Raw genomic sequence first — 22,669 nt, 5'->3', positions numbered from 1 at the left:
CGACTGGCCTGATTGCCCCACTCCCTCCGGTATCACCTCATCAGCATTACTAATGTTGCCTAACCTATGTTGCCTAAGCGGGCTATTGTACGAACGATCCAAATTGAACCTCACCCCACCATATCGGTTTAATGAAAGATTAAGCTTTACATTTCATTTATAAGCGCCTTTCAAAACTCTCATGGTCACTTTACAGTCAATGGTTAAGTTTTTCTGTGGGTGAGCAGTGGAAGCCACACGCATCAGCGTTCACTCAACCCGGAAGTAACTCAAATAGATAGAAATCTAGCTAGCCAATATATAGCTAAGAGCTAGCTAGCTAGATAGCTAGGCAGCCAGCCAGATAGCTGTATAGCTAATATATAGCTACCAAGATAGCCGGCCAGGGAGATAGATAGCAAATAGCTCGATAGCTGGATAGCTAGATAAAAGAATCAGGAAATATTCCCACTAAATGCTGATTTCATACCATTGCCCTCCTGATTTATTTGACTTCCGACGAGGCAACTGGATTACTTGCTCACAGTCTGAAATTCGGTGCAAGATTGATGCTTGCGGACCAGAGAACCTTGACCTTTTTCCAGGTACTGAACCCAAACAGTGAATATGCACATTCATCAAACACTTCATGAGTGAAAAATAAATAGAGAAAATCAAGATATATTAAAAAAAAAACTTTTTTTTAAACTGAAAAAAGTAAATACAATTTCAAGAGATAAGTATTATTTCTTTTAACAGAGTACGATCACATCGGCCACCTGCTGACAACGAAGACAACAAAATTTCACACAATCAATGTCATGTATCAATATAGAATATTGACGACAGAATTATCCAGGAAATGGTGATTGCAAATGTGTGCTTTCAAGATTTTGATGACATAACCACCGATGGCCGGCCGGGTAATCCCAGATTACACAACGGCAGACCAAAAAGGATTGACTTTGTGCTCATCAGGGAAAGTGCTGCTCGCAGCAAGAGAATCACAAATGTTAACGTGACTATTCGCTGGCTGCTCTTCACTCTTTGGAGCCACGGCCACATTAAAGCATTCGAACTGTTTGCAGTCCTTATTCTGCCATGCGCAACTCTGAAAGCGCCTCAAAAAGTACAGACATATGTAACAATTTATAGCGCAGATCAAAAATAACTCATGCTTTGCATCAGGATATTGCACAAATGCCCTTGGCTGTCTGATTTTTATTTGTTGATATATCTACACTTGACAGACAGACAGACAGACAGACAGACAGACAGACAGACAGACAGACAGACCCGAAGACGGACAAACGGACCCGAAGACGGACAGACCGACCGACAGACCGACAGACCGTATGACCAACAGACAGACAGACAGACCCAAAGACCGACCGAAGGACTCAATAGATCGAGATATACAGTATATACACAGTAAATTGTATGTTAATGAATGGCCAACATACACAGATGTTATGATGTTAACATTAGCATGTGTGCACTATACAATAAAGCTATTTTAGCATGAAGATGTTGGTCACAGGAGCTTGACTTTACATATACCACCTAGGACTGCACTCAATTTCATTTATTGATTCATGCAGTCATTCAATGATTCTGAAATTGTCACCAGGCCATCGGGTGCCCTGGAAGCCACCCTTGAAATGGAAACCAGCCAGTTGCGGCACAATACATTTTTTTTGGTAATCATTTCCGTTTCATTTTTGGACAAAGCAAAGAAGAGAGGCTAATGACGGTCATAGGCTAAGCGGTTTGGGAAACACTGCCTGACTACTTGCTGACTGTTATGATCTGTTTGTTTTGATCCATTGTGGACATGATGAAATACGCTTGTATTGTGTCACCTTCAGCTTTCACATCGCCTCTGCAGCCCCACTGGAAAAAAAGTACAAAGACTTTAATGGAGAATAAGAAGTTATCATATTTAAAAAAAAACTCATTCGTCACAGGAGTAATTTAGAACTTGAAACTCCCTCACAGGAAGAGCTCGTTAGCCAAGTTATAAATGTATCACTTAATGGAAAAGACCACCAATTAAAATAGCTATGTTTTATTGCTGACAGCTGTTGGTGCTTAGAACGTCCAGGGGCGTGGTATTCTGATACAGGAAACTATGTTTTACCAATGTATCACTTTAATTTGCATATGCTCTCAATAAATAGCTTGGCAGAGGGCTGCAGAATTCGAGCGTCTGTCATGAATGACTACGTCCCCCGCCAGCAGTAGAGGACAATCTTCCTGTGTTGGAGCCTTTGGCCACAGTGTCAGAACGAACATCTCTGACATTACCTCTTTAAAAGCCTGCGGATTTCAAATGCTAATTGTGCGGCGGCGTCACGGAAATGATGAGCCGTGTCAAGAGATGCGATGGGTCCAGTGACTCAGCCGCGACTTGTGATTATGCGGCGCTGGTGACTTTGTACAAGTGGGTGTGTGAGAGGACCATCAGACGCTGAAGCGTGTGGTGTATGTTCATATGTGCTTGAGTAAAAACACAGCGGGGCAACTGGCAAGGCTTTCATCATTAGGATCTTCCATGCTGTCCTCATGAATTATGCATACGCAATAAACTGTTACTACGAAGGGAGGCACTGGCGATGGCGATGCCGTCTGTTTTTACACACAACAAATGTATGAGCTCGGCTCCCCATAAACAACGCTTCTTTCGGGTTCCTCGTGGCTACTAAAATGACTTTGTTACCAAATTGGATGTAAAATCAATCCATGTGTTCATTTACATACCTAGAGTACTACAAAAATAAACTATAAAATACAAACCCATCGGTCAACGCTTTTGAATATTATTGAACCGTAGTAGCTGCAGCAATAGCTGGAATTGGCACATTTGGAGAGAGACAGAAAGAGAGAGAGAGACAGAGACAGAGAGAGAGACAGAGAGAGAGAGAGAGAGAGAGAGAGAGAGAGAGAGAGAGAGTGAGAGAGAGAGAGAGAGAGAAGCTTGATTTGTCTGACATTGGATAAATTCCTAACTGACAGCAGCAAAGCCTACACGGGTGCCATCTTGGACAGCAGATATACAGTGATACCGCAGTTTACGAACGCTTTAGCTCACAAACGTTTCGCCTTACAAACGGTAAATTCGCAAGAATATAATCTTGGCATCTAAACTAGTTTTCGAGAAACACACGGAGCGCCACAATGGCTGGCGGACTTGTTTTCAGCGGAAGAACACCAAACCACATGGCCGAACAGCGCCACTGTAGCTGGCGAACTACTTTTCCGCATCGCCATTCCCTGAGTGCATACGTTTGTCTTCATGGATTTGTTATCACGGATACTTTTGCTGTGATGGGACTGAAAAAGACCCCACCACAGGCTAGCATTCAGCCGAAGAGGACAGAAAACAAAGTTACGGTCGAGCAGAAGAAGGAGGTCATCGAGAAACACCAATGAGGTGTGCGTTTGTGTGACTTAGTGGCCCAGTACGCTAAGTCGACCACTGCTACCATCCTTCAGAACAAAGAAGCTTGTCACATCTCGTTGCCATCCTGGGCGCGCCCCGCCCCTCCTGTCACCTCCTCCGCCAATCATGGGAGACGGCCCCTCCAATCATCATTCACCTGGGTTCCCACAGCTGATTGTCATTCACTGATTGTGCCTTCTGTCTATATCTGCCTATCGCTCACTACCGTTCTCCGTCGGAGTATTTTTGGATGTCGCCGTTACCACTACCGTGTTACCAGGTCTGCCATTGTTAGTTCCTCCACTCTTCCCTGTTTGTTATTTTTGATGCATGTTTCAGTAAAGACTCTTGCTTCTTCCAAGCCTGTCACGTCGTGTATTTCGGGTCCTTCCCCTTCGCCAAACCCCGTCGCTCGAGTCCTGCCTTTTTTGCACTCGAGCGTCGTCACAAAGCTTTTAAAGGTGCGTGTCTTGCTAAAGGTGTTTCTGTGTTGTCTCAGCAACGGTCTCGGGCAATAGAAGAGGTTGAAAAACATCTGTTAATTTGTTGTTAGTTGTACTAAGTTCATCCTGTCTACTTGATATCTAATTTAAAGCAGATTCTTTACTTACAGACAGTATATGTGTTGGTGTTCAAATACCTGACATGTTTCGGCGAACACTTCCGCCTTCGTCAGAGTGTCACGGATGTTGTTGTGACGCGCCATTTTCATCTGTTAATTTGGATAAACGAAAAGCAGCTAGCCGGCGACAGCGTGAGTGAAGCAATTATCGCAGAGAAAACACGGCAAATTCACTCAGATATCGTCAAGAGGCAACCTGGAAGTTTGTCATCTATTGAGGATTATTTATTTAGTAGTTTAGTTTATTTATATATATTTTATTTCTTTCATTACAATACAATAGCCGGCTTATTTAGTAGAAAATGATGTTTTATGGGGACCTGGGAACGGATTATTCTCATTTTAATGATTTCCTAAGGGAATTAAATATATGGAATACACACATTTCGTCTTACACACACTTTCTGGGGACCAATTGAGTTCGTAAGCCAAGGTATCACTGTACTTGAAGAAACAACTACTCTTGAATTTTGATTGTAAAACAAACCAAGTCATTCTAACGGAATTCTGCAACCTTCAGTGAATAATAGAAGGCAGGAACAAAGACATCCCTTGACATACTGAAATGAAATGTTGCGTGATATGATCCAGTCTCTCATGGCAACATGCCAGATGACAGCTCCACTTTTTGATGGGACTTTGGGACATATTTTCCAACTTTGCTTCACTTTGACATGCATGACTTTGGATGGAGTCGCAACAGAATTTGGAAAGCATTTTGGTTACGTGTCACTTTTTTCCCCAATATCAACCTTGTACAAAAGCTCAACAACATTTGATCGGTCGATATGAATAATCTGCAATCGTTTCATTCAATAATAACAATAATAATAATAATAATAATAATACATTTCATTCATAAGCGCCTTTCAAAACTCTCAAGGTCACTTTACAGTCACGGTTTTTCTGCCGGTCAGCAGCGGCAGCCACACTCAACCCAGAAGTAACTCAAATAGATAGAAAGCTAGCTAACAGATAGCTAATAGATAGCCCGCTAGACAGTTAGCTAACTAGCTAGATAGCCATGTAGCTAATAAATATCCAGCTACATAGCGAGCTAGCTAACCAGATAGCTAATAGATAGCAAATAGATAGCAAATGACTGTCTGAGTCACATTATTTGTTATTTAGTTTCTTTGTTGGTTTGACTTCAAGATGGTGGCCGCAAGAATGCTTACAGCAGCTCCTGTAATTTGTCTTTCTACTTCTTCCTTTCCTTTTCCTCTTACTTTCCTCACTTTGCTGCTGCCAAATGTAAATTTTATACATGGTGAGACAAATAAAATAAATAATAATAATAATAATAATAATAAATTTCATTTCTAAGTGCAAGTGAGAGCTTTAACTTATTGGATGAAGGTATAGTACCTTAAACTTTAGTGATTGTACAAGAAGTACTTGTACTAGTGATTGTATGTGTATGTGGATACACGGGAATACTGTAACTTAGTTTATTTCTTGTGTTGTTGTTTCTTGGTACTGTTGACCTTCAGGGTGCCGGTGGAAAATGGACTACTGTTGGTCGAAGAAGGAGAGGAGGGAGGTGTGCCCGGAGGAAAAGAAAGAAGTGGAACGCCAAGAGTATGAATGTGGTCAAAGAGGACATGAAGGTAGCTGGTGTGAGAGAAGAGGATGCACAAAACCGCGATAGATGGAGGACATTGATTCGCTGTGGCGACCCCTGAAGGGAAAAGCCCAAAGGAACAGAAGAAGACTTTATTTCTTGTACAAGGCAGAACTTACTTTACATAAATGTATTATTATTATTTACAATGGGATGTTCAAATGATTGTTTAAAAATAGTTTGTAATATTTGCTTACCAATCAAACATTGTTTCATTCGAATGATGACATTTTTAAAAGGATTTTGAATACAATCTTAACTTGAAACCAGCTGTAGCCAAAGTCAGTGACCGAGTGAGTGAGTGAGTGAGTGAGTGAGTGAGTGAGTGAGTGAGTGAGTGAGTGAGTGAGTGAGTGAGTGAGTGAGTGAGTGAGTGAGTGAGTGAGTGAGTGAGTGAGTGAGTGAGTGAGTGAGTGAGTGAGTGAGTGAGTGAGTGAGTGAGTTGGATTTTCTTCCTCCTGCAAAGACCCTCATTGCATGTGAGGGGATCCTTTTGTAATTACAATGGGTGCCTGTTTACTGTGTGCTGCTATAATTAAATAGAATTCAATGTCATCTTAGCTAACGTTGGATTTTCCAAAATAGACATTACAGTTGGAAAAATGCAGTTTAAAGACAAAACGTGGAGAAACAATTGAGGAAAAGGGGATATTTTCTACACAGGTGGAAATAACATTCCTTGAAAAAAACTTAAGAGGAAGTCGCCCGCAAAATTTGCATTTGTCACATGTTCTATGCGTCCCCTTTCATATATCCATCCATTTTCCAGACCACTTAAAGGACAACAACACAATTTTTTTGTTTCCTCACTGACATCAGAAAAACGTTTTATACAGTGACGTGCAGTCAGCAGAGGCAGGTGAGGCAGTGCCTCACCTGTCATCATGGACATATCAAAGGAATAAATAAATTCAAGTTATATTTATTGAGTGATTTGTACTTTAAAGTTGTTTTCCATTTAACTTCACCATTTTTTATTTTCTCAAAATGGCTGAATTTTCACATTTACCGTTCAAATACGAGACGAGCCGTGAGGCAGCAGCCGGCTGAGCCTCACCATGGATTGCGCAATGACTATGAGAACTGTGCTGACTTGCTCTGCAGTGACACCACATTGCTGTCCCCCTGCATATCGCTATTAAAGTGTGAAAAACACTTTTAGTATATGAACTAAATTTCTGCAGTTTAGCTGGTGTACCTAATGTAGAGCCGCTTTACATTATAAACACTGTACTACAGTGTTTATTTTATTTTATTTTGATCAAAACTGTGTGAATAGGTGAGGCACACAGTTCTCCTGCCTCATGACAGGGGGCGCTGGTGATTACAGATTCTTCTTACACCTCCTCGGCTGCAGAATAATAGAATTAGTGAGAGCAAGCTACTGTTGCTTGGCCTGATTTTCAGAATGGAGGATTACATATCTCAATTGAAAGAAATAGAGAGACTTTTAAAACTGAAGAAAGATACGGAAGGCCTCTACAAAGAACTTATCAATGCCTTTCTTCAGAAGGAGCGGCATATGGACTTCATTGAAAAGTAAATGTCCTCAAATGGTGAATAAGCTAGTCTGTAGAGTTCATGTTTGTAAATCTGACTGTGATAACGTCAGTGCCACACCAGCCACCAACCTCACCGCACGTCACTGGTTTTATAGCATCTAAAATAGCCAAAACACGCAGGCTGATATTTTTCGTCAAAGGCAAATCACCAATAAAAAATGACTTGAAGTGTCCCAAAACTGCCACTAATGAGCTCAAAACTGGAAAGATTCAGAAGGTCCCGCCCCCAGTTGGTGACGTCTGGTCAGGATACTCCTTCACAAACTGCCTTGCTGCTCCAGAATCAAAACAATGGCTTCAGAGAGTTCAAATTCGGAGAAGATGCTTTCTTGTTACTCATTCGGTTATGAATATGACTGAAATAGTCCTGAAGAGGAAAGTATAAATGTTTGCCATCAATTAAAGAAGTCCATCTGTATCAATTTGACGGACACGACATATGAAGCATATATGAAGATCCGTCAATAAGCAATATAGCATCAACTTCCGTGATATGTGGCATATAAGGACATGAATAACAAATAATAAGCTACAAGATGTCAACATCATTGCAGATTGTTGACTGGTTGACCATTTTCTGTACCGCTTGATCCTCATTAGGGTATCAGGGGGTGCGGATGCCTATCCCAGCTGTCTCCGGACAATAGGCGGGGGACACCCGGAACCGGTTGCTAGGCGATCGCAGGGCACACAGAGACAAACAACCATCTACGCTCACACTTCAGGACAATTTGGAGTGTTCAATCAGCCTGCCATGCATGATTTTGGAATGTGGGAGGTAACCGGAGGACCCGGAGAAAACCCACACGGTTCCAGGAAGGCTGGAGTCACAATGGAACCCTGCACGTCTACACGGTAAGACCAACGGGCCCAGCAGTCAAGCATCCTGGCGCCATTTTGTCACGTGATAAAGATAAACACAGAAAACAGGAAGTGTTTGGGAATGGATACGCTAACAAAGTCAAAGACCGGGAAGTGAAATGCCATCAAGTGGAAAGATCAAAAGGGATGATTGAAATGGCAAAAATTGCCGAGGACACATAAAACAAAGATCACATTTGATGAAATCGAATTTTTACAAATAACTACAAATCGTATTTCATAATGAGCGTTGATCACCTTTGTTTTGATATTGACAATAAAGGCATCAAAAGATTCATTTCTGATTGAAGAAGCATTTCATTTTTCATTCACAAATGTGGGAAGATCTTCCGCAGTGTGCAAGCGCAAACAGAAACTCTTGGAAGATGATTGACAGTCTAAGATTGACAGGTACTGTATATGTTCATCCCTCACCGTGACTGTGTTTTTTAAACAGTGACGGACCGTCAAGACCCGCAAAGCCTTCTCTGCTGGCCTAAAAATATCTCAATCACAGACTGATGTGAATGATATTTTGTCCATGAATTCTTTTGAAAGCATTCCAAATTGTCTTTCAGCTTCCATTCGTTACTCTTCCCCTGTTGTGCTGCTTCCATCGCAGAGAAAGCATGGCAACTTCACTCGGATGTCGTCAAGAGATAACCTGGAAGTAGCTCATCTATTGATGATTTCAAGGCTAGCCACGGATGGTTCGAGAACTTTAAGCGTCGTACAGGGATTCATAGTGTCATTCGTCATGGTGAGGCAGCCAGTTCTGACGATAACGCTGCCAAAGCTTACAAGGAATCATTCCTCAGGATGGCCACTCCATTCCTTCAAGCCATCAACGACCATCACAAAGGTAAATGAAACGTCTTTATTATACAGTACAGTTTATTTCTTTCATTACAATACCATAGCACATCTATTAGATGTAAAATAAGGCATATTTTGTGTAGTTTTAAGGCTTAGAAAGTGGTTGTTTTATGGGGATCTGTGAACGGATTATTCTCATTTTAATGGTTTCCTATGGGAAATTAATGTTTGGGATACATGCTTTTCGCCTTACACACTCTGTCTGGGAACCAATTAATTTTGTAAGACAAGGTATCACTGTATATTGTTGTGTCCATTCAAGAATGGTTTTGTCAAGCCACAATGGCTAAAGGAGGGGAAGAATTTGATTTTGTCGGAGATTTACTGTTCAAGCCATTTTCAATACAGATGGACATCATTAAGAAAGGTGGGTCAGTTATTTCCTGGCTAACGCTACCCTCTATTCAACTTGTCGTAAATCACACCATCTGGATTGAATCTGACGTAGCACTACTGAAGGCCTAGCCATGAAATCCACCAACCCGCCACTGCTTTGAAGTGTGTGAATATCTACGGAATGACATATGACCGTCCCAGATGGACGCCGTTTCCTCAAGCGCAGAAGAGAGAATGTTATTTTTCCCTGCCTTGATTGGGTCATGTAGAGGAGCCATTCTGACAATCGATTGGGTGAGTCACCAGCTCGTCAAAAAACAACAAGAAGAAAATCAAACAACGCCTGTGGCTTCATTCATGTGCACCGATGCAAGCGCATCTCCAAAAGCATGAATACGCATGTTCTCTCTCTCATCTCACCTTTCTCGATTATCCCAGCCTGTTTGAAAAAAAGGAGGTCCCTGTTCCCTTGACAACATTTTTTAACCCTTCACCGTTCTGCATGATGTGCTCAACAAAAACAAATAGATCAGAGCTGGCCAACCGCCGGCTCTTTGGCTGATTCCATGAGACTCTTAAAGGACAACCGTCACCATTTTTTTGTTTCCTAACTGAAATCAGAAAAACGTTTTATAGCATTGAAAATACCCAAAACTGGCCGATATTTTTAGTCAAATGCAAAACGCCAGTAAAAATGACTTCAAGTGTCCCAAAACTACTTCAAAATGACCTTGGGATGGCGAGTTTCAGAAGGTCCCGCCCCCTTGTTTGTGACGTCACGCCAAGACGTCTTTGCCTTGCTCTAGAATCAAAACAATGGCTTCAGATTGGGAGAAGATGCTTTCTTGTTACTCATCCAGTGATGAATAGGATTCAAATAGTTCTGAAGAGGAAAGCATACATGTTTGCAATCGATTAAAGAAGTCCTTCCGTGTCATTTCGAGGCGTCTGGACTGCAATGTAGTGTCCCAGGAAATGCAAAAGATGGCGCCCAAGCTCCGTTGGAAATTGGCTGATTTTTCTGCTGGGAATTTGTGTCAACTAGTATCAAATAGTAGTCTTGGTGCAACACACAATGATTCACCATCGCATTATTTATGCATTTTCCTTCTAATTTCGCCATCAACACGGATCAACACGACGTTTTCAGACCAAACAAGTACCCAAAATGCATTGTGTGTCACTTTCTCGGTCAGTGACAATACCTACCGTGACGTCACGGTAGGTATCGTCACCAACTCAAAAATAAGACTTCCTGAATATTTAGCGCGAGTCTCTAAACATAAAATATAGCTATATGCTGTGGAATCTTTGTAAAATACACTCAGTAGAAGTCATTTCAAGTGATTTTACAAATTATGGACACAACTTGTCCGGAGGCGTTGGTTGTTCTTTCACGGGCTTTCACGTGACAAGCATGAAAAATGTTTGGCGCCGGCGCTGCCATTCATTCCCTATGTAGCGTATTTTCACGACCAGAGGGCGCAACGCACATTTCGGAGAAAATTGAAGACTTTTAAGTGCACCTTATAGTGGTGAAAATACAGTAGCAAGCTGACCAGGTGACGCCAACACGCATGTGCGTGAGACGAAAATCAATAATTTGAGTCGTAAACAAGTTGTGTCAAGTTGATGAGAAGGTTTCTTCAGCCGTCATCTGTACAAATTTGAAGGTTGCGGACGTTTCGCCTCCTATCCAAGAGGCTCGTCAGCAAACTAAAGGTTCGCTGACGAAGCCATTGTGCGTTATACGTCAGGTGTCATTCGCACATTTCAAAGCTTCATATCTTCAGCACCACTTTAGATCACTCCATGCTAATATCGACCAGGAATTTCCAAAAGGGACTGAACTTCCCAAGCACAAGTTGCTCACTTTAAAAAGTCTGACAGAAAAGCAGATAGTTTTTCCGAAAATGTACCAAGTGCCCAGAGACCATAACGCTCGCATCATTAACAAGTGGTTTGGAACGTTGCACAGGCTGAAAAGCCATACAACGAGGGGGGGAGTTTGTTAAGAAATGCCTCAGTGACGCTCAAAGCATCGATCTCTTCTGACTGACACAATGATGGGGAATAGGAAGTTATCATATTTCAAAGTTTCATGCTGTTCTATGCTTAGTCAACATGTGTGACTCGAATAGACAATCTGAGGTCAACAGACACAGCTTGTTAAATTGTCATCTGCATCTAGGAGATCTGGCCTTGGACAGAATTTAGGACTTGGGAAACTCCTTATCACAGGAGTAATTTACAGGAAGAGCTCATTCGCCAGGTTACAAATTTATCAGTTCATGGAAAAAATAATGTTTTATTGTTTACAGCCATCCGTGCTTAGAACTCAAGAGGTGTGGTATTCTAATCAAGGAAACAATGTTTTACTCATGTATCACTTCAATTTGCATATACTCTCAATAAATAGCTTGGCAGAGCGCTGCAGAATTCAAGCATCTGTCATGAATGGCTGCGTCTCCTGCCGGCAGTAAAAGACAATCTTTCTGGGTTCGAGTCTTTGTCCACAGTGTCCGATCGAACATCTCTGAAACACTCGTGTGAAAGAATTGCTTCGAGTGGCAACAACGGAATACAAGCCAGATTTGAAGAGGATTATTTCAGACAAGAAATGCCACAAGTCCCACTAAGCAAGATGCATAGTAAGAGTAGGAGGAACACGATTGTAAATTATGATATTTTTGTTTTTGGACTTGGTTGAACTGAGTTTGTGTTCTTTTTTGCCTGTGGTTTTAGTACTCTAGGAGTCCATTTATATATATATATATATTATATATATATATAAATACACACACAGTAAAGTCTCGTTATATCGATATTCAAGGGAGTCCGAAAAAATATCGATATAACCGGGACTATCGATATATCCGACCCTGTTTGCATGTAATTTTCTCCGTGCGTGAATAGAAATAGTATCGATATAACCGGGACTATCGATATATCCGATATCACGAGACTTTACTGTATATATATATATATATTTGTTGATTTGGTATTTAAAATGTGGTACTTATAATAAATCTGGCTGAGCAGAGGTATGTGTGTGTGTGTGTGTGTGTGTGTGTGTGTGTGTGTGTGTGTGTGTGTGTGTGTGTGTGTGTGTGTGTGTGTGTGTGTGTGTGTGTGTGTGTGTGTGTGTGTGTGTGTGTGTGTGTGTGTGTGTGTGTGTGTGTGTGTGTGTGTGTGTGTGAGGGATGGGGTGATGTTCAGGTGTGCCCATGTGTATGATGTGGCTCTTTGCAGTAACATGGTAAAACATGTGGCTCTTCGTCTCTGACTGGTTGGCCACCCCTGAAATAGATGATGAAAAAAAAAAAATCACAAAATTTTAATGGATGGTCACAAATCGCTTTTGGCCACGTTATTCAGTCCGTCGCCTGGGAATGTTGTTCTAAAATGAGGGGTATAATGATTCGTGATTACAATCAACGTATCCACTGTATGAAATGATATCGCCCAAATATAGCTATATATCATTTGGTCAAAAAAGATGAATAATGTCGATCAGAAAGTGTACAATGGGTCCTTCCTGGTGTTTTTACATTATGTTGCTCACTTGAGCTATCTAGCTGGCTATCTGGCTATATAGCTAGTGATCTAGCTGGCTACCTATTTGCTATCTATTAGTGATGTGTGATTCGCGAACGAGCTGGTTCCTAGAGACGGATCTCTAAAGTGAACGAAGAGAACCGGCTCCTAACAAGGAAATGAGAGCCGACTTTTTGCCCCCTGATTTTTAGCCATTTTCAATTGTCGATGACAAAGGATTCATAATATATATATATTCATGCTCTTAACCCAATCTATGCAATTCCAAGCAGGAAATATCCCCATTGTTGGGCTATTAAAGACTTCTGATTCAGATTCTGAAAAGACTTTCTCAAAGAATCATACCAGAATCATATATGACAAAGAACGTGCTGGAGTCCAAGAATGGCTCAAAAAAGTCACCACAGGGAAAGTTAAAGTTAGTGCATGCTTTTTGGTATTTAATTAATTTAAGCAACAAAAAAACAAAGGAACCATTTGGGAGCCCAAAGAGCCGGGCGGATCTTTTTAGTGCGGCGAGACAAAAGAACCGGCTCTCTGAAAGGAGCCGTAATTCCCATCACAACTATCTATTCGGGGCTATCTCGCTAATATTTTTTTTTTTACTTTGTTACTTCCGGGTCGTGTGGCTGCCGCTGTTCACCCGCAGAAAAAATATCTTGTGACTGTAAACATCAGGGGGCAAAAAGTCAGCTCCCGTGCTTATAAATGAAATGTATTATTATTATTATTATATTAGTATTCAACGCACAGATGAGTGTTTACTGACAACATTCCACTGATGCAGGCACAAATGGATTTTGGATGTTTAGCACAGTAGCATTTGGTGTTTGTCTTGCTGTTTTCCCTGCACTCCATCGTGACTAAAAGAGATTGAAGGGTGGCCAGAGCCACACCTGCGCACTTACTTCCTCAATTACTGTCAAACAACGACGGCCGCATATTCAATCAAGATGATTCCACCCATATTGGCTCTTGAAGCCATTTCCAAATGTAACAAATGACATTTTTCCGCATCTCGACTGTTGAAACAAAGGCACGCTCTGCTTTGCGCACATGTGGAAGGAAGGAAGCAACAGTTGTGTCGGTGGAGATCGGCTTTTGGCTTTTTTCTTTTTCTACTTGATGTTTCTTACCTTCTGCTGCCTTCTGGCCATGTCGGTGGGCTGTTTGGCGTTGAAGGGATACGCGATGCAGCGCATGACAAAGACGTAGAGCTGAAGTCTTTTTTTTCGTTCCTCTTCGTCCCTCTGCATCTTCTCGATGTCCTCCTTCTCCTTGTCGCTTCCCACCGACGGGCTGGGGCTGGAGGCTCGTCCGCCGGCGGTCGCTCGGCCCCGCGGCTGGAGCCCCCCCGAGCCGCCGTGGCCGCCGCGGCCGTCGGCGTCTCGGCTGGGCGAGGGCCGGCCTCCTCCTTGGAGCTTTTTGGGAGCCGCCGCCTCTTTGCGGGGCGCTTCCGTCACCTCGTCGCCTTCCTCCTCGCTGGAAGACGGATCCAACATTGCTGGCGAGTCTCGGGCGGCGGCGACACCTGCTAGGCGACAACTTCCAGCAGCTCGACGGGAGGACGCTTGACGGCTTCGCGGAAGGAGACGGAGAAGTAGGAGTGGAGGGGGGACGGGGCGAATCCAGTGGGGAGACGGATAATGATGTTTCTTCTTAAGATAGAAAGAAAAACCGACCGGAAAACGACTCAACCAAAAAAAAAAAATCCAAACTATGTCGTTAGCGTCACCTTGTAAAATCGCTTTCCTTTCTTTTAACTGTCAAGCACATTGAAGACATTGATGAGGAGACCCCTCGTTGGGGGGGTCGCAGGAGGATATCGGCGATGCTAAGAGCTATAGATGAGGATGAGGAGGAAAAAGGAAGGAGGAAGGAAGGGCTTTCAGGAAGATCAGGGCCACCCGCTGCCACGCGCTGCTCTGGGGTCAGTTTGCAGCCAGCACGGCGGCCACCTGATGATATGCGCGCGGGTGCACCGAGTCAGCTTCAGATGCTGCACGTGCGTGTGTGGATTCAGGAACCAGCACCCGGAAGAAACCACAGGGCAGTGTTTTAGGAATGTTTCCTAACTTTTTGTTCCTCTACATCATTTTGAAAATTCCATACATTTTACGTCTGTGTTTAGGGTTTGAAAGGGGAGTAAAAGAAGCTATTTTTATAAAACAGCAAAACCCGTCACGAAATCGCCGTGGTGGGGTTAGCTTTAATTTGGATCGTTCTTACAATAGACTTCTTAGGCAACATCGGCTTAGTTCTGGCTATCTGTTCGCTATCTAGATCAGGGGTGTCAAACTCATTTCGCATCGCGGGCCACATACGGCCTAGGGAGATGTCAAGTGGGCCGGACCATTAAAATTATACCATACTCTGCTAAAAAATAGCAAAAATATCATGTCTTTCCTTTGTTTTGGTGTAAAGAAGCACAAGAACATTAGGAAAATATTGACATTTAATGAACTATCCTTTTACAAAACATTTCATGAAACACCTCATCTTTCCTTAGACAAATGTGCAATTTACTTTTATCATTCACAAATATGCATTGCAATTGATCCCAATGATTATGCAAAGGCACAAAACTTTAATTTGTACTGAAAAATATAGTAATGCACTTTAAGATTAAATGAGACTTTTAAAGAAAGGGATTTTTTAAACCACTTACACATACGCATATAAAATCTAAATGTAATCCCTGTGTACACCGTACAAACTAAGGGGAGTGATTCTAAATTTGTAATGAAGCAAGTGTTCACGTGTCCTGTAAATCTGTAAACTTCATACATGAAACATACATACACATACAATACATACTGAAAATATATGGAGTTGTATGAACAGTAGAATTCCATCACAGAACTTTTGTTTTGAAGCTGCTGACTAACATTAAAGTGTGGTATGGCAGGCCGTGGGTAATGTTGCTGTCGCTGAGAAGTTTGTCAAACTGACGATGGTTCAGACCTCTGGAAATTTACAGTGCGAACAACCACCTCCATGACGTGGTCCATTTTCAGCGACTTGCAACACAATGCCTCCTGGTGCAAAATACAGTGAAATGTCCAGAAACGATCTCCTCTATTAAGGGCTTGTACTTTGTCTTTGAACTTTGTCACGACACCTGCTTTCTTTCCGACCATGGATGACGCCCCGTCTGTAGCCAGGCTGACAACGCGGGACCGGTTCACTTCAACTCTGTCCAATACAGCAACGACAGAGCCGAAAATGTCCTCGGCTGTTGTGGTGTCCAACTCAAGAAACTCTTCAGTAACAGTTAATGTCTCATCAACTCCTCGAATAAATAAGGTCCGTTGGGCCACGTCTGTGATGCCAGTGCTCTCGTCAATTGCCACGGAAAATGCAATAAATCCTCTCTGCTATAGTATTCCTCGTCAGGCTAATATTGGAAAAAGCTTGTCGCTTCTCGGAACATACAAGTTCAGCCGCCTTCATCATGCATCGTTTAACAAACTCACCGTCGAAATAGGGCCTCGATGCTAATGCTATTTCACTAGCAATTAGGTAGCTGGCTTTTACCGCTGCTTCACTGACTTCTCGGCTCCGGATGAAAGTTGACTGCTGTTTCCTCAGACCCGCCAGCAATTCGTTAATCTCTTCTCTTCTCAGTTGTCCTTGCAACCCGTCATATTTTTTCGCTGTGATGAGTCTCGTAGTGGCGTCGAATATTATATTCCTTCAATACCCAAACTTGTTGCAAACACACCAAGCACAAAGGTTTTCCGTGCATCTCTGTAAATAAATAGGACGTGGTCCATTTTTTTTTTTAAATTCTACACTCCTTATCTACTTTTCTCCGTTTGGATAACGACATTTTGGCTAATGAGGGTGTAGCGGAGAGGTAGAGACCAAGATATTAACAACGTCGTAACAAGCAGCAGATGGCGCATTGACACCGTCGGCTGTTTTCAGTCTGTCTCAGTGATGCGGGTGTCTTCTACTCTGATGGAAAGAGTGCGCCCCTTAGCGGATAATCCATGAATTGCAGTGAATCAAAAATATTAATTCCATGTCTTTTATGCATTTTTCCACTTTCAAATTATCCTGCGGGCCTGATCGAACCTCTTCGGGGGCCGGTTCCGGCCCGCGGGCCGTATGTTTGACACCCCTGATCTAGATGAATGATGAATATTTGGGTTACTGTTTAAAGAGTTAATGGCTTTGGGGGAAGAAGCTGTTTAAATGTCTATCCGGCTGCCTGGCTTGCTATCAGCTATCTATCCGGCTGGCTAGCTATCTTTTAAATATCTATGAGCAAGATGGTTGGCTGGCTAGCTATTAGCTACCTATTGGATTGGATTTGCCTTTCTTAGCCTCGCAGTGGATAAATTTACATTTCACAGCAGCAAAGTGATGAAAGGAATGAAAGTAGAAAAACAAAATACATGAGTTGCTGGAAAGGCAGCCACTTTCGCGGCGCCGTCTTGAAGTCAAAAATGTAATGGCTATCTAGCTAGCTGGCTGCATATCTGTTATCTATCTATCCAGCTCGCTGGCTAACTAGCTAGTTAGCTGGCTGTCTATTGGCTATCTTTTAACTGGCTATCTATTAGTTATCTATTAGCTAGCTAGCTTTTAATCTATTTGAGTGATTCCGGGTTGAGTGCCTGTGACTGCCGCTGCTCACCCACAGAAAAACTGATCCTGTAAAGTGACCTTGAGAGTTTTGAAAAGCGCTTACAAATCAAATGTATTCTTATTATTAGTAGTATTAGTAGTAGTTATGCTGATGAGGTGATACCAGAGCAAATGGGGCAATAAGGCCAGTCGTAGACCCCATAATCAGGCAGGACAATAGAAGTAATCAGTCAGGACAATAGTGAGTAATCAGTGTAGCCTCAGGGTATAGTCCTCTGCTCCCCCCAACCTGAGAGCAGGGACCTATCAAAGCAGAGGCCTGGCACCGCCACCTCTGTACAGTAGGGATTTACAGCGATACCTCGGTTCTCGACCATAATTTGTTCCAGGACCCTGTTCGAAAAGCGATTTGTTCGAACACCGAAACCACCTCTTTGCTCCTGTCACATGCGAGTTGACAGCGGAGGGCGAGGCTTCCTCTCCCGGTCGTTCTCCACCCGCTGTCAATTCTCTAATCACGGACATGGGGCATTTATATGGTTTGCGATCACCTCGTCAATGCCGAATGATTGACTCAACTCGCCACCGTAGCTTCACTCTTCCTTCGATGCGCGAGTGTATCCGGTCCGAGGTATTTTCCCCGCGTCCCGTAAATTGATGTCATCTTCCGGGATTGCGTCATTTTGCACCCTCGTGTGCCATTTGCTTTTTGGCGTAGTAAGCGGGTCGGATCACCCCCTGCCTTCTTACTCGCCGTGTTTTCTTTGATTTGTAAATAAACATCCTGCTTGGGTAGTACGTGTCTGCTTTGGGATCCCAAACATTCCACTACGTTCCGATGAGTCAGCTGCCGTCACTCTCGCTCGGAACGTGACAGCTACGGATGACTCGGCTACAGGATGTTCTTTTCTCTTCAAATATCGATCCAATGACACTTGCTCTCACTCCCACAGCCACATCACTAGATTTCACAGCCTCCTTATTCTTTAATATCGTACTGATCGTAGATTTCGCCATGCTGTATTCCCTCGCCAGATCAGACACTCGCACACCTCCTTCATATTTTGCGATTTCTTTCTTAAATGCAATAGTTGTACGCACTATTTTTCTTTTGTCACTTTAAGCAGCACTTACTTTCTTTGGAGGCATGATTAGGGGCTAAAACTCTTCGTACACCTATATTAAACGCTAGAGCAAAACGCAGCACGTCCGCTAGCGACAACAGTTGGCCCGTGCGCCGCTCAGCTCCCCACCCTCGCGTACGCACTCACGCGTCGTATTGGCGTTCGAACACCGATTGATGTTCGAGCGCCGAAGCAAGAATATCTCAAATATTTTTTTAGAACACCGATTTGTTCGAACACTGAGGCGTTCCAGAACCGAGGTACCACTGTATATATATATAGGGCCAAAACTACCAGCAAATTTTAGTTCACTGACGAAGCCTCTTGGATGAGAAGCGAAACGTCCAACACCTTCAAAGAAGTCTAGAAGACGGCTGAAGAAATGCCTCGGGTATGAAGTTGGATATGTACAGTGGCTTGGATTGGATTAGCCTTTATTCGTCACGCAGTGGAGAAATTTACACTTCACAGTAGCAAAGTCATGGAGGGAAGAGCAAAGAAAGAAATAGAAAAACAAAATACAGGAGCTGCTGTAAAGGCAGCCACTCTTGCGCCGCCGTCTTTAAGTCAAAACAACAACAAAGACTAAAAAAAATACTACTAATAATAAAAAAATAAAATTATTATGATTATTAATAATACAATATATGTTGATTTATAAATAAGGATTCTGCTCACCCGCAGAAAAACATTTTTGTTCTTATCCTGTGACTGTAAAGTGTCCTAGAGAGTTTTGAAAGGCGCTTATAGTTTGAATGTATTATTATTATTATCATTATCATCATTATTATTATTAATAATATAAATAACAAATAATGACAACATAAAGACACAGAGAGTGGTGGGCCGTCAAGGACTGCAAGGCCTTCTCTGCTGGCCTCAAAATATCTCAATCACAGACTACTAATGTGAATGATGTATTGTCCATGAATTCTGATGAAATAATTCCAAATTGTCTTTCAGCTTCCTTTTCCCCTGTTGGGCTGCTTCAAGATGTGTGTTTTCGTATTGAAGCATTGAAACTATCGAATTACAGCCATCATTTGTCACCAGGGTCACAAATCTAGCGGGACGCCTTCACAATCTGTTCTGCAGGCCCCGGAGCATCAAATATGTCAAGCAAACTGCTGCTCTAGCCAATCAGAGTTCGAGTTGGCAACACAAGGCCTGCTGGAAGAGATTTTGCAAATTATGATTGGCTAGTCATTTTTTGTGGATTTTGTCCACAATGGCTGAAGGAGGAGAAGAAATGGAAAGAAATGCAACAGCATCTTTTTAACTTGAACTTGTTTAGAGTCGCAATACTACGGAAGAGCATTAGGGCCGGGTTGAAATACAGATTTTTTTTTCGAGATGGGGTTTGAGAAAAAAAAGTTTGCTAGATTTAAAGTCACACATTTGCTGGATTTAAAGTAACTATGGAAGAGCATTCGGGACAGGTTGAAATATGTATAGTCGCACATTTTCTAGATTTAAAATGTAGTTTGAGTCTAGCAAATTTGTGACTTTTAATCTTGCAAATTTGCGCCTTTTTTTCTCGGAGTAATACCCCATCTCTAAAAAAATATATTTCAACCTGACCCAAATGCTCTTCCGTTCAATACTGCCACCGAGTGAGAAAATAAGAAACTGCAATGCTCGATGAAAGACAGTTTTTTTGAAAACGGTGGCGGTTGTGGGGAAAAGCCACAAGGGGTCAGTGCCTCTGTCGCACCAGTTTCCGGACCACCACCACCGTCCGAACCCCTCTCAGCTCCGCTTCCCTCCACCACCACCCCCGGAACGCAGACGATCCAGTTGCGCGGAGTCACCTCCGCCAAAGGTGGAACTAAAGTCCGTGGCTTTACATTCTCGTCGGAATTTTTAGAGCGCTGCACCGCATATTGATTTCGATTGCGCTTTAACAACACCTGAAGCTGGAACAAAGCGTCGAGATGAAAGTCCGCGAAACAGTCCCGAGATGACTCCAACGACGGCGATATGATATTGTCAAGGCTAAGACTGCAACACAAAACCGAACAAGCTCGCAAAGTGGGGTTGTTTTCATGTCATTTGGCTTCACTGTTAAAAATGGACAGTTAACTCATTCACTGCCACACATGAGCCAAAAGGCCTCAGGGTTTTTGTCATTGTCACTTAAATTCCAGGACCCGCAGAATATTGACTTTTAGGACAATTCAAAACATTCAATACAGTTTTAGAAACATTACCCTCAATCTTGGTGGACGTACTGTACTTGGCTTTGAGTGTCGGACAGGGATCTTGGCAATCCCCCCCTCCCGGGCCACATGCGGTTCTTTAGCGCCGCCCAGAGGTTTTTCAATTTTTGTTGAAAATGGAAAAAAAGGGGGAGGGATATACTTTTTTTGTATTTTTCATGTCAACTTTTGTTTCATACAAAAGGTAATTGTGCTTGCTAGCAAAACTGTTCGTTTGTTTCATTCGCTATCTATCTGGCTGGCTTTCTAGCTAGCTATCTGGGTGGCTATCTTTTGGCTATCGATTCCCACCCTGCTCGTCTCAGCACGATGGGGTACAGAGCTTTCAGCTGCTCTGCCTCCAAACTCTGGAACTCACTTCCTCCCTACATTGGTAACATCGATTCTTTTCCCACCTTCAAATCCCATCGCAAAAGCCACCGTTTTAAAATTGCTTTTTCTGTGTAGCTCTTTCTATTGTTTCTATTTATAATTGTATTTTATTTTTTGTATTCTATTTGTGATTGTGTGTTATTTATTATAGTACCTATGCTTGTCTGTGACTGTAAAGTGTCCTTGAGAGCTTTGAAAGGCGCTTGAAATAAAAATTATTATTATTATTATTATAAATTGGCGTTTTCATGTTTATTATGTTTGTTAAAGTCATTATAAGTGCCTTGCATGCTGGGTCCGAGAGGACATTAATTTCATCTGTGCTGTATGTCATGCATATTAGAATATTTGACAATAAAGCTGACTTTGACTTTGATTATTATTATCTACATGTCTTGTTTTCTAGCGAGCTATCTATTAGCTATCTATTAGCTAGCTCGCTTTCTATCAATGTGGGTTGAGTAAACGCTAGCGCATATGGCTGCCACTGCTCACCCACAGATAAACTGTTGCCCAAATAAAAGGGATGTTATGCATGTTCCATTTTTTTCCAATCCTCAAAATAAAAATGACATTAAAAACCAGATTTATTGTTTGCATTTCTACAATGTTATCAAAGTAATGAAATATACTGCAATTCATATATATTTGAATGAAGTTAAACTTGAGGTTGCATCTTATGACAGAGTCGTCACATGGTGCCTTATTCTCCACGTTTTATCATTTAACTGGCACTCAAATAGAGAGAAAAGCTAGCTACTAGCTAGCTTTTCTCTCCATTTGAGTTATTCCGGGTTGTTGGCTATCTATTAGCTATTAGCTAACTCAAATAGATAGAAAGCTAGTTAGGTAGCTAATGAATAGCTAATACATAGCTAATAGCCATATAGCCAACAGCTAGCCAGCTAGACAGCCAACAGCCAGCCAGCTAGACAGCTAATAGTCAGCTAGCAAATGGATAGTTACGATGTTAATTTCAATGCAAAACAAGTAGCATCATCAAGTGAGCGAACATGAAACATAAAGAACCCTTGATGATCGATGCGAAACAAAAAATGGCAATTATTTTATTTATTTTTTGGTCTTTCATAATTTTGAATTAGAGTTTTGTACTGTACCACAAACATTTACTGTGCTTTTTGATGCACCTCCTGGAATGCGTTCCACTCAATTTGGCCTGATAAATGTTTTTTTTTTACTCATATACATGAAAATTTACCAATCCAAGCTACATCGCGGATTTGCGTCTACCGCGGGCAGTCCCGGTCTGCATTGACCGTGATAAACGAGGGATGACTGTAATTACCGATGTGTCGTTCGCTAACGAGGCGGTTCTTAGAGCCGGATCTCTGAAGTGAACGAAGAGAGCCGGTTCATAACAAGAAGCCGGAAATGGGAGCCAACTTTTGTTATCCTCTATTCCCCGCCCCCAGTCTTCGGTTAAAGCCGCACGTGATTGGGGGATATCCGTGGTAGAGGAGGGTAGGGAGAATTACAG

At 42.3% G+C, this 22,669-nt stretch overlaps 1 protein-coding gene across 10 annotated transcripts in view; it reads right to left on the bottom strand.

Annotated features, from left to right (window-relative positions):
• cadpsa (calcium dependent secretion activator a) overlaps nucleotides 1-15,383 on the bottom strand; it is a 181,088-nt gene extending 165,705 nt beyond the window's left edge. For 9 of the 10 annotated variants that reach the window (XM_089009909.1, XM_089009911.1, XM_089009910.1 and 6 more), the window contains exon 1: nucleotides 13,997-15,383. In XM_089009909.1, coding sequence (XP_088866035.1) covers nucleotides 13,997-14,362 — 366 coding nt within the window. In that variant the 5' untranslated portion in view covers nucleotides 14,363-15,383. The remainder of the gene's footprint in view (nucleotides 1-13,996) is intronic. The other variant, XM_089009917.1, reaches the window with a different exon arrangement.
• Nucleotides 15,384-22,669: the final 7,286 nt, after the last annotated feature.

The sequence above is a fragment of the Hippocampus bargibanti genome, linkage group LG12 (assembly GCF_051943395.1).
Source record: "Hippocampus bargibanti isolate YZ-2025 linkage group LG12, ASM5194339v1, whole genome shotgun sequence".
In the NCBI taxonomy this organism is placed as follows: Eukaryota; Metazoa; Chordata; class Actinopteri; order Syngnathiformes; family Syngnathidae; genus Hippocampus; species Hippocampus bargibanti.
The sequence above is the reverse complement of the archived record's forward strand: the minus strand, read 5'-3'. Positions and strand labels throughout refer to the sequence as shown.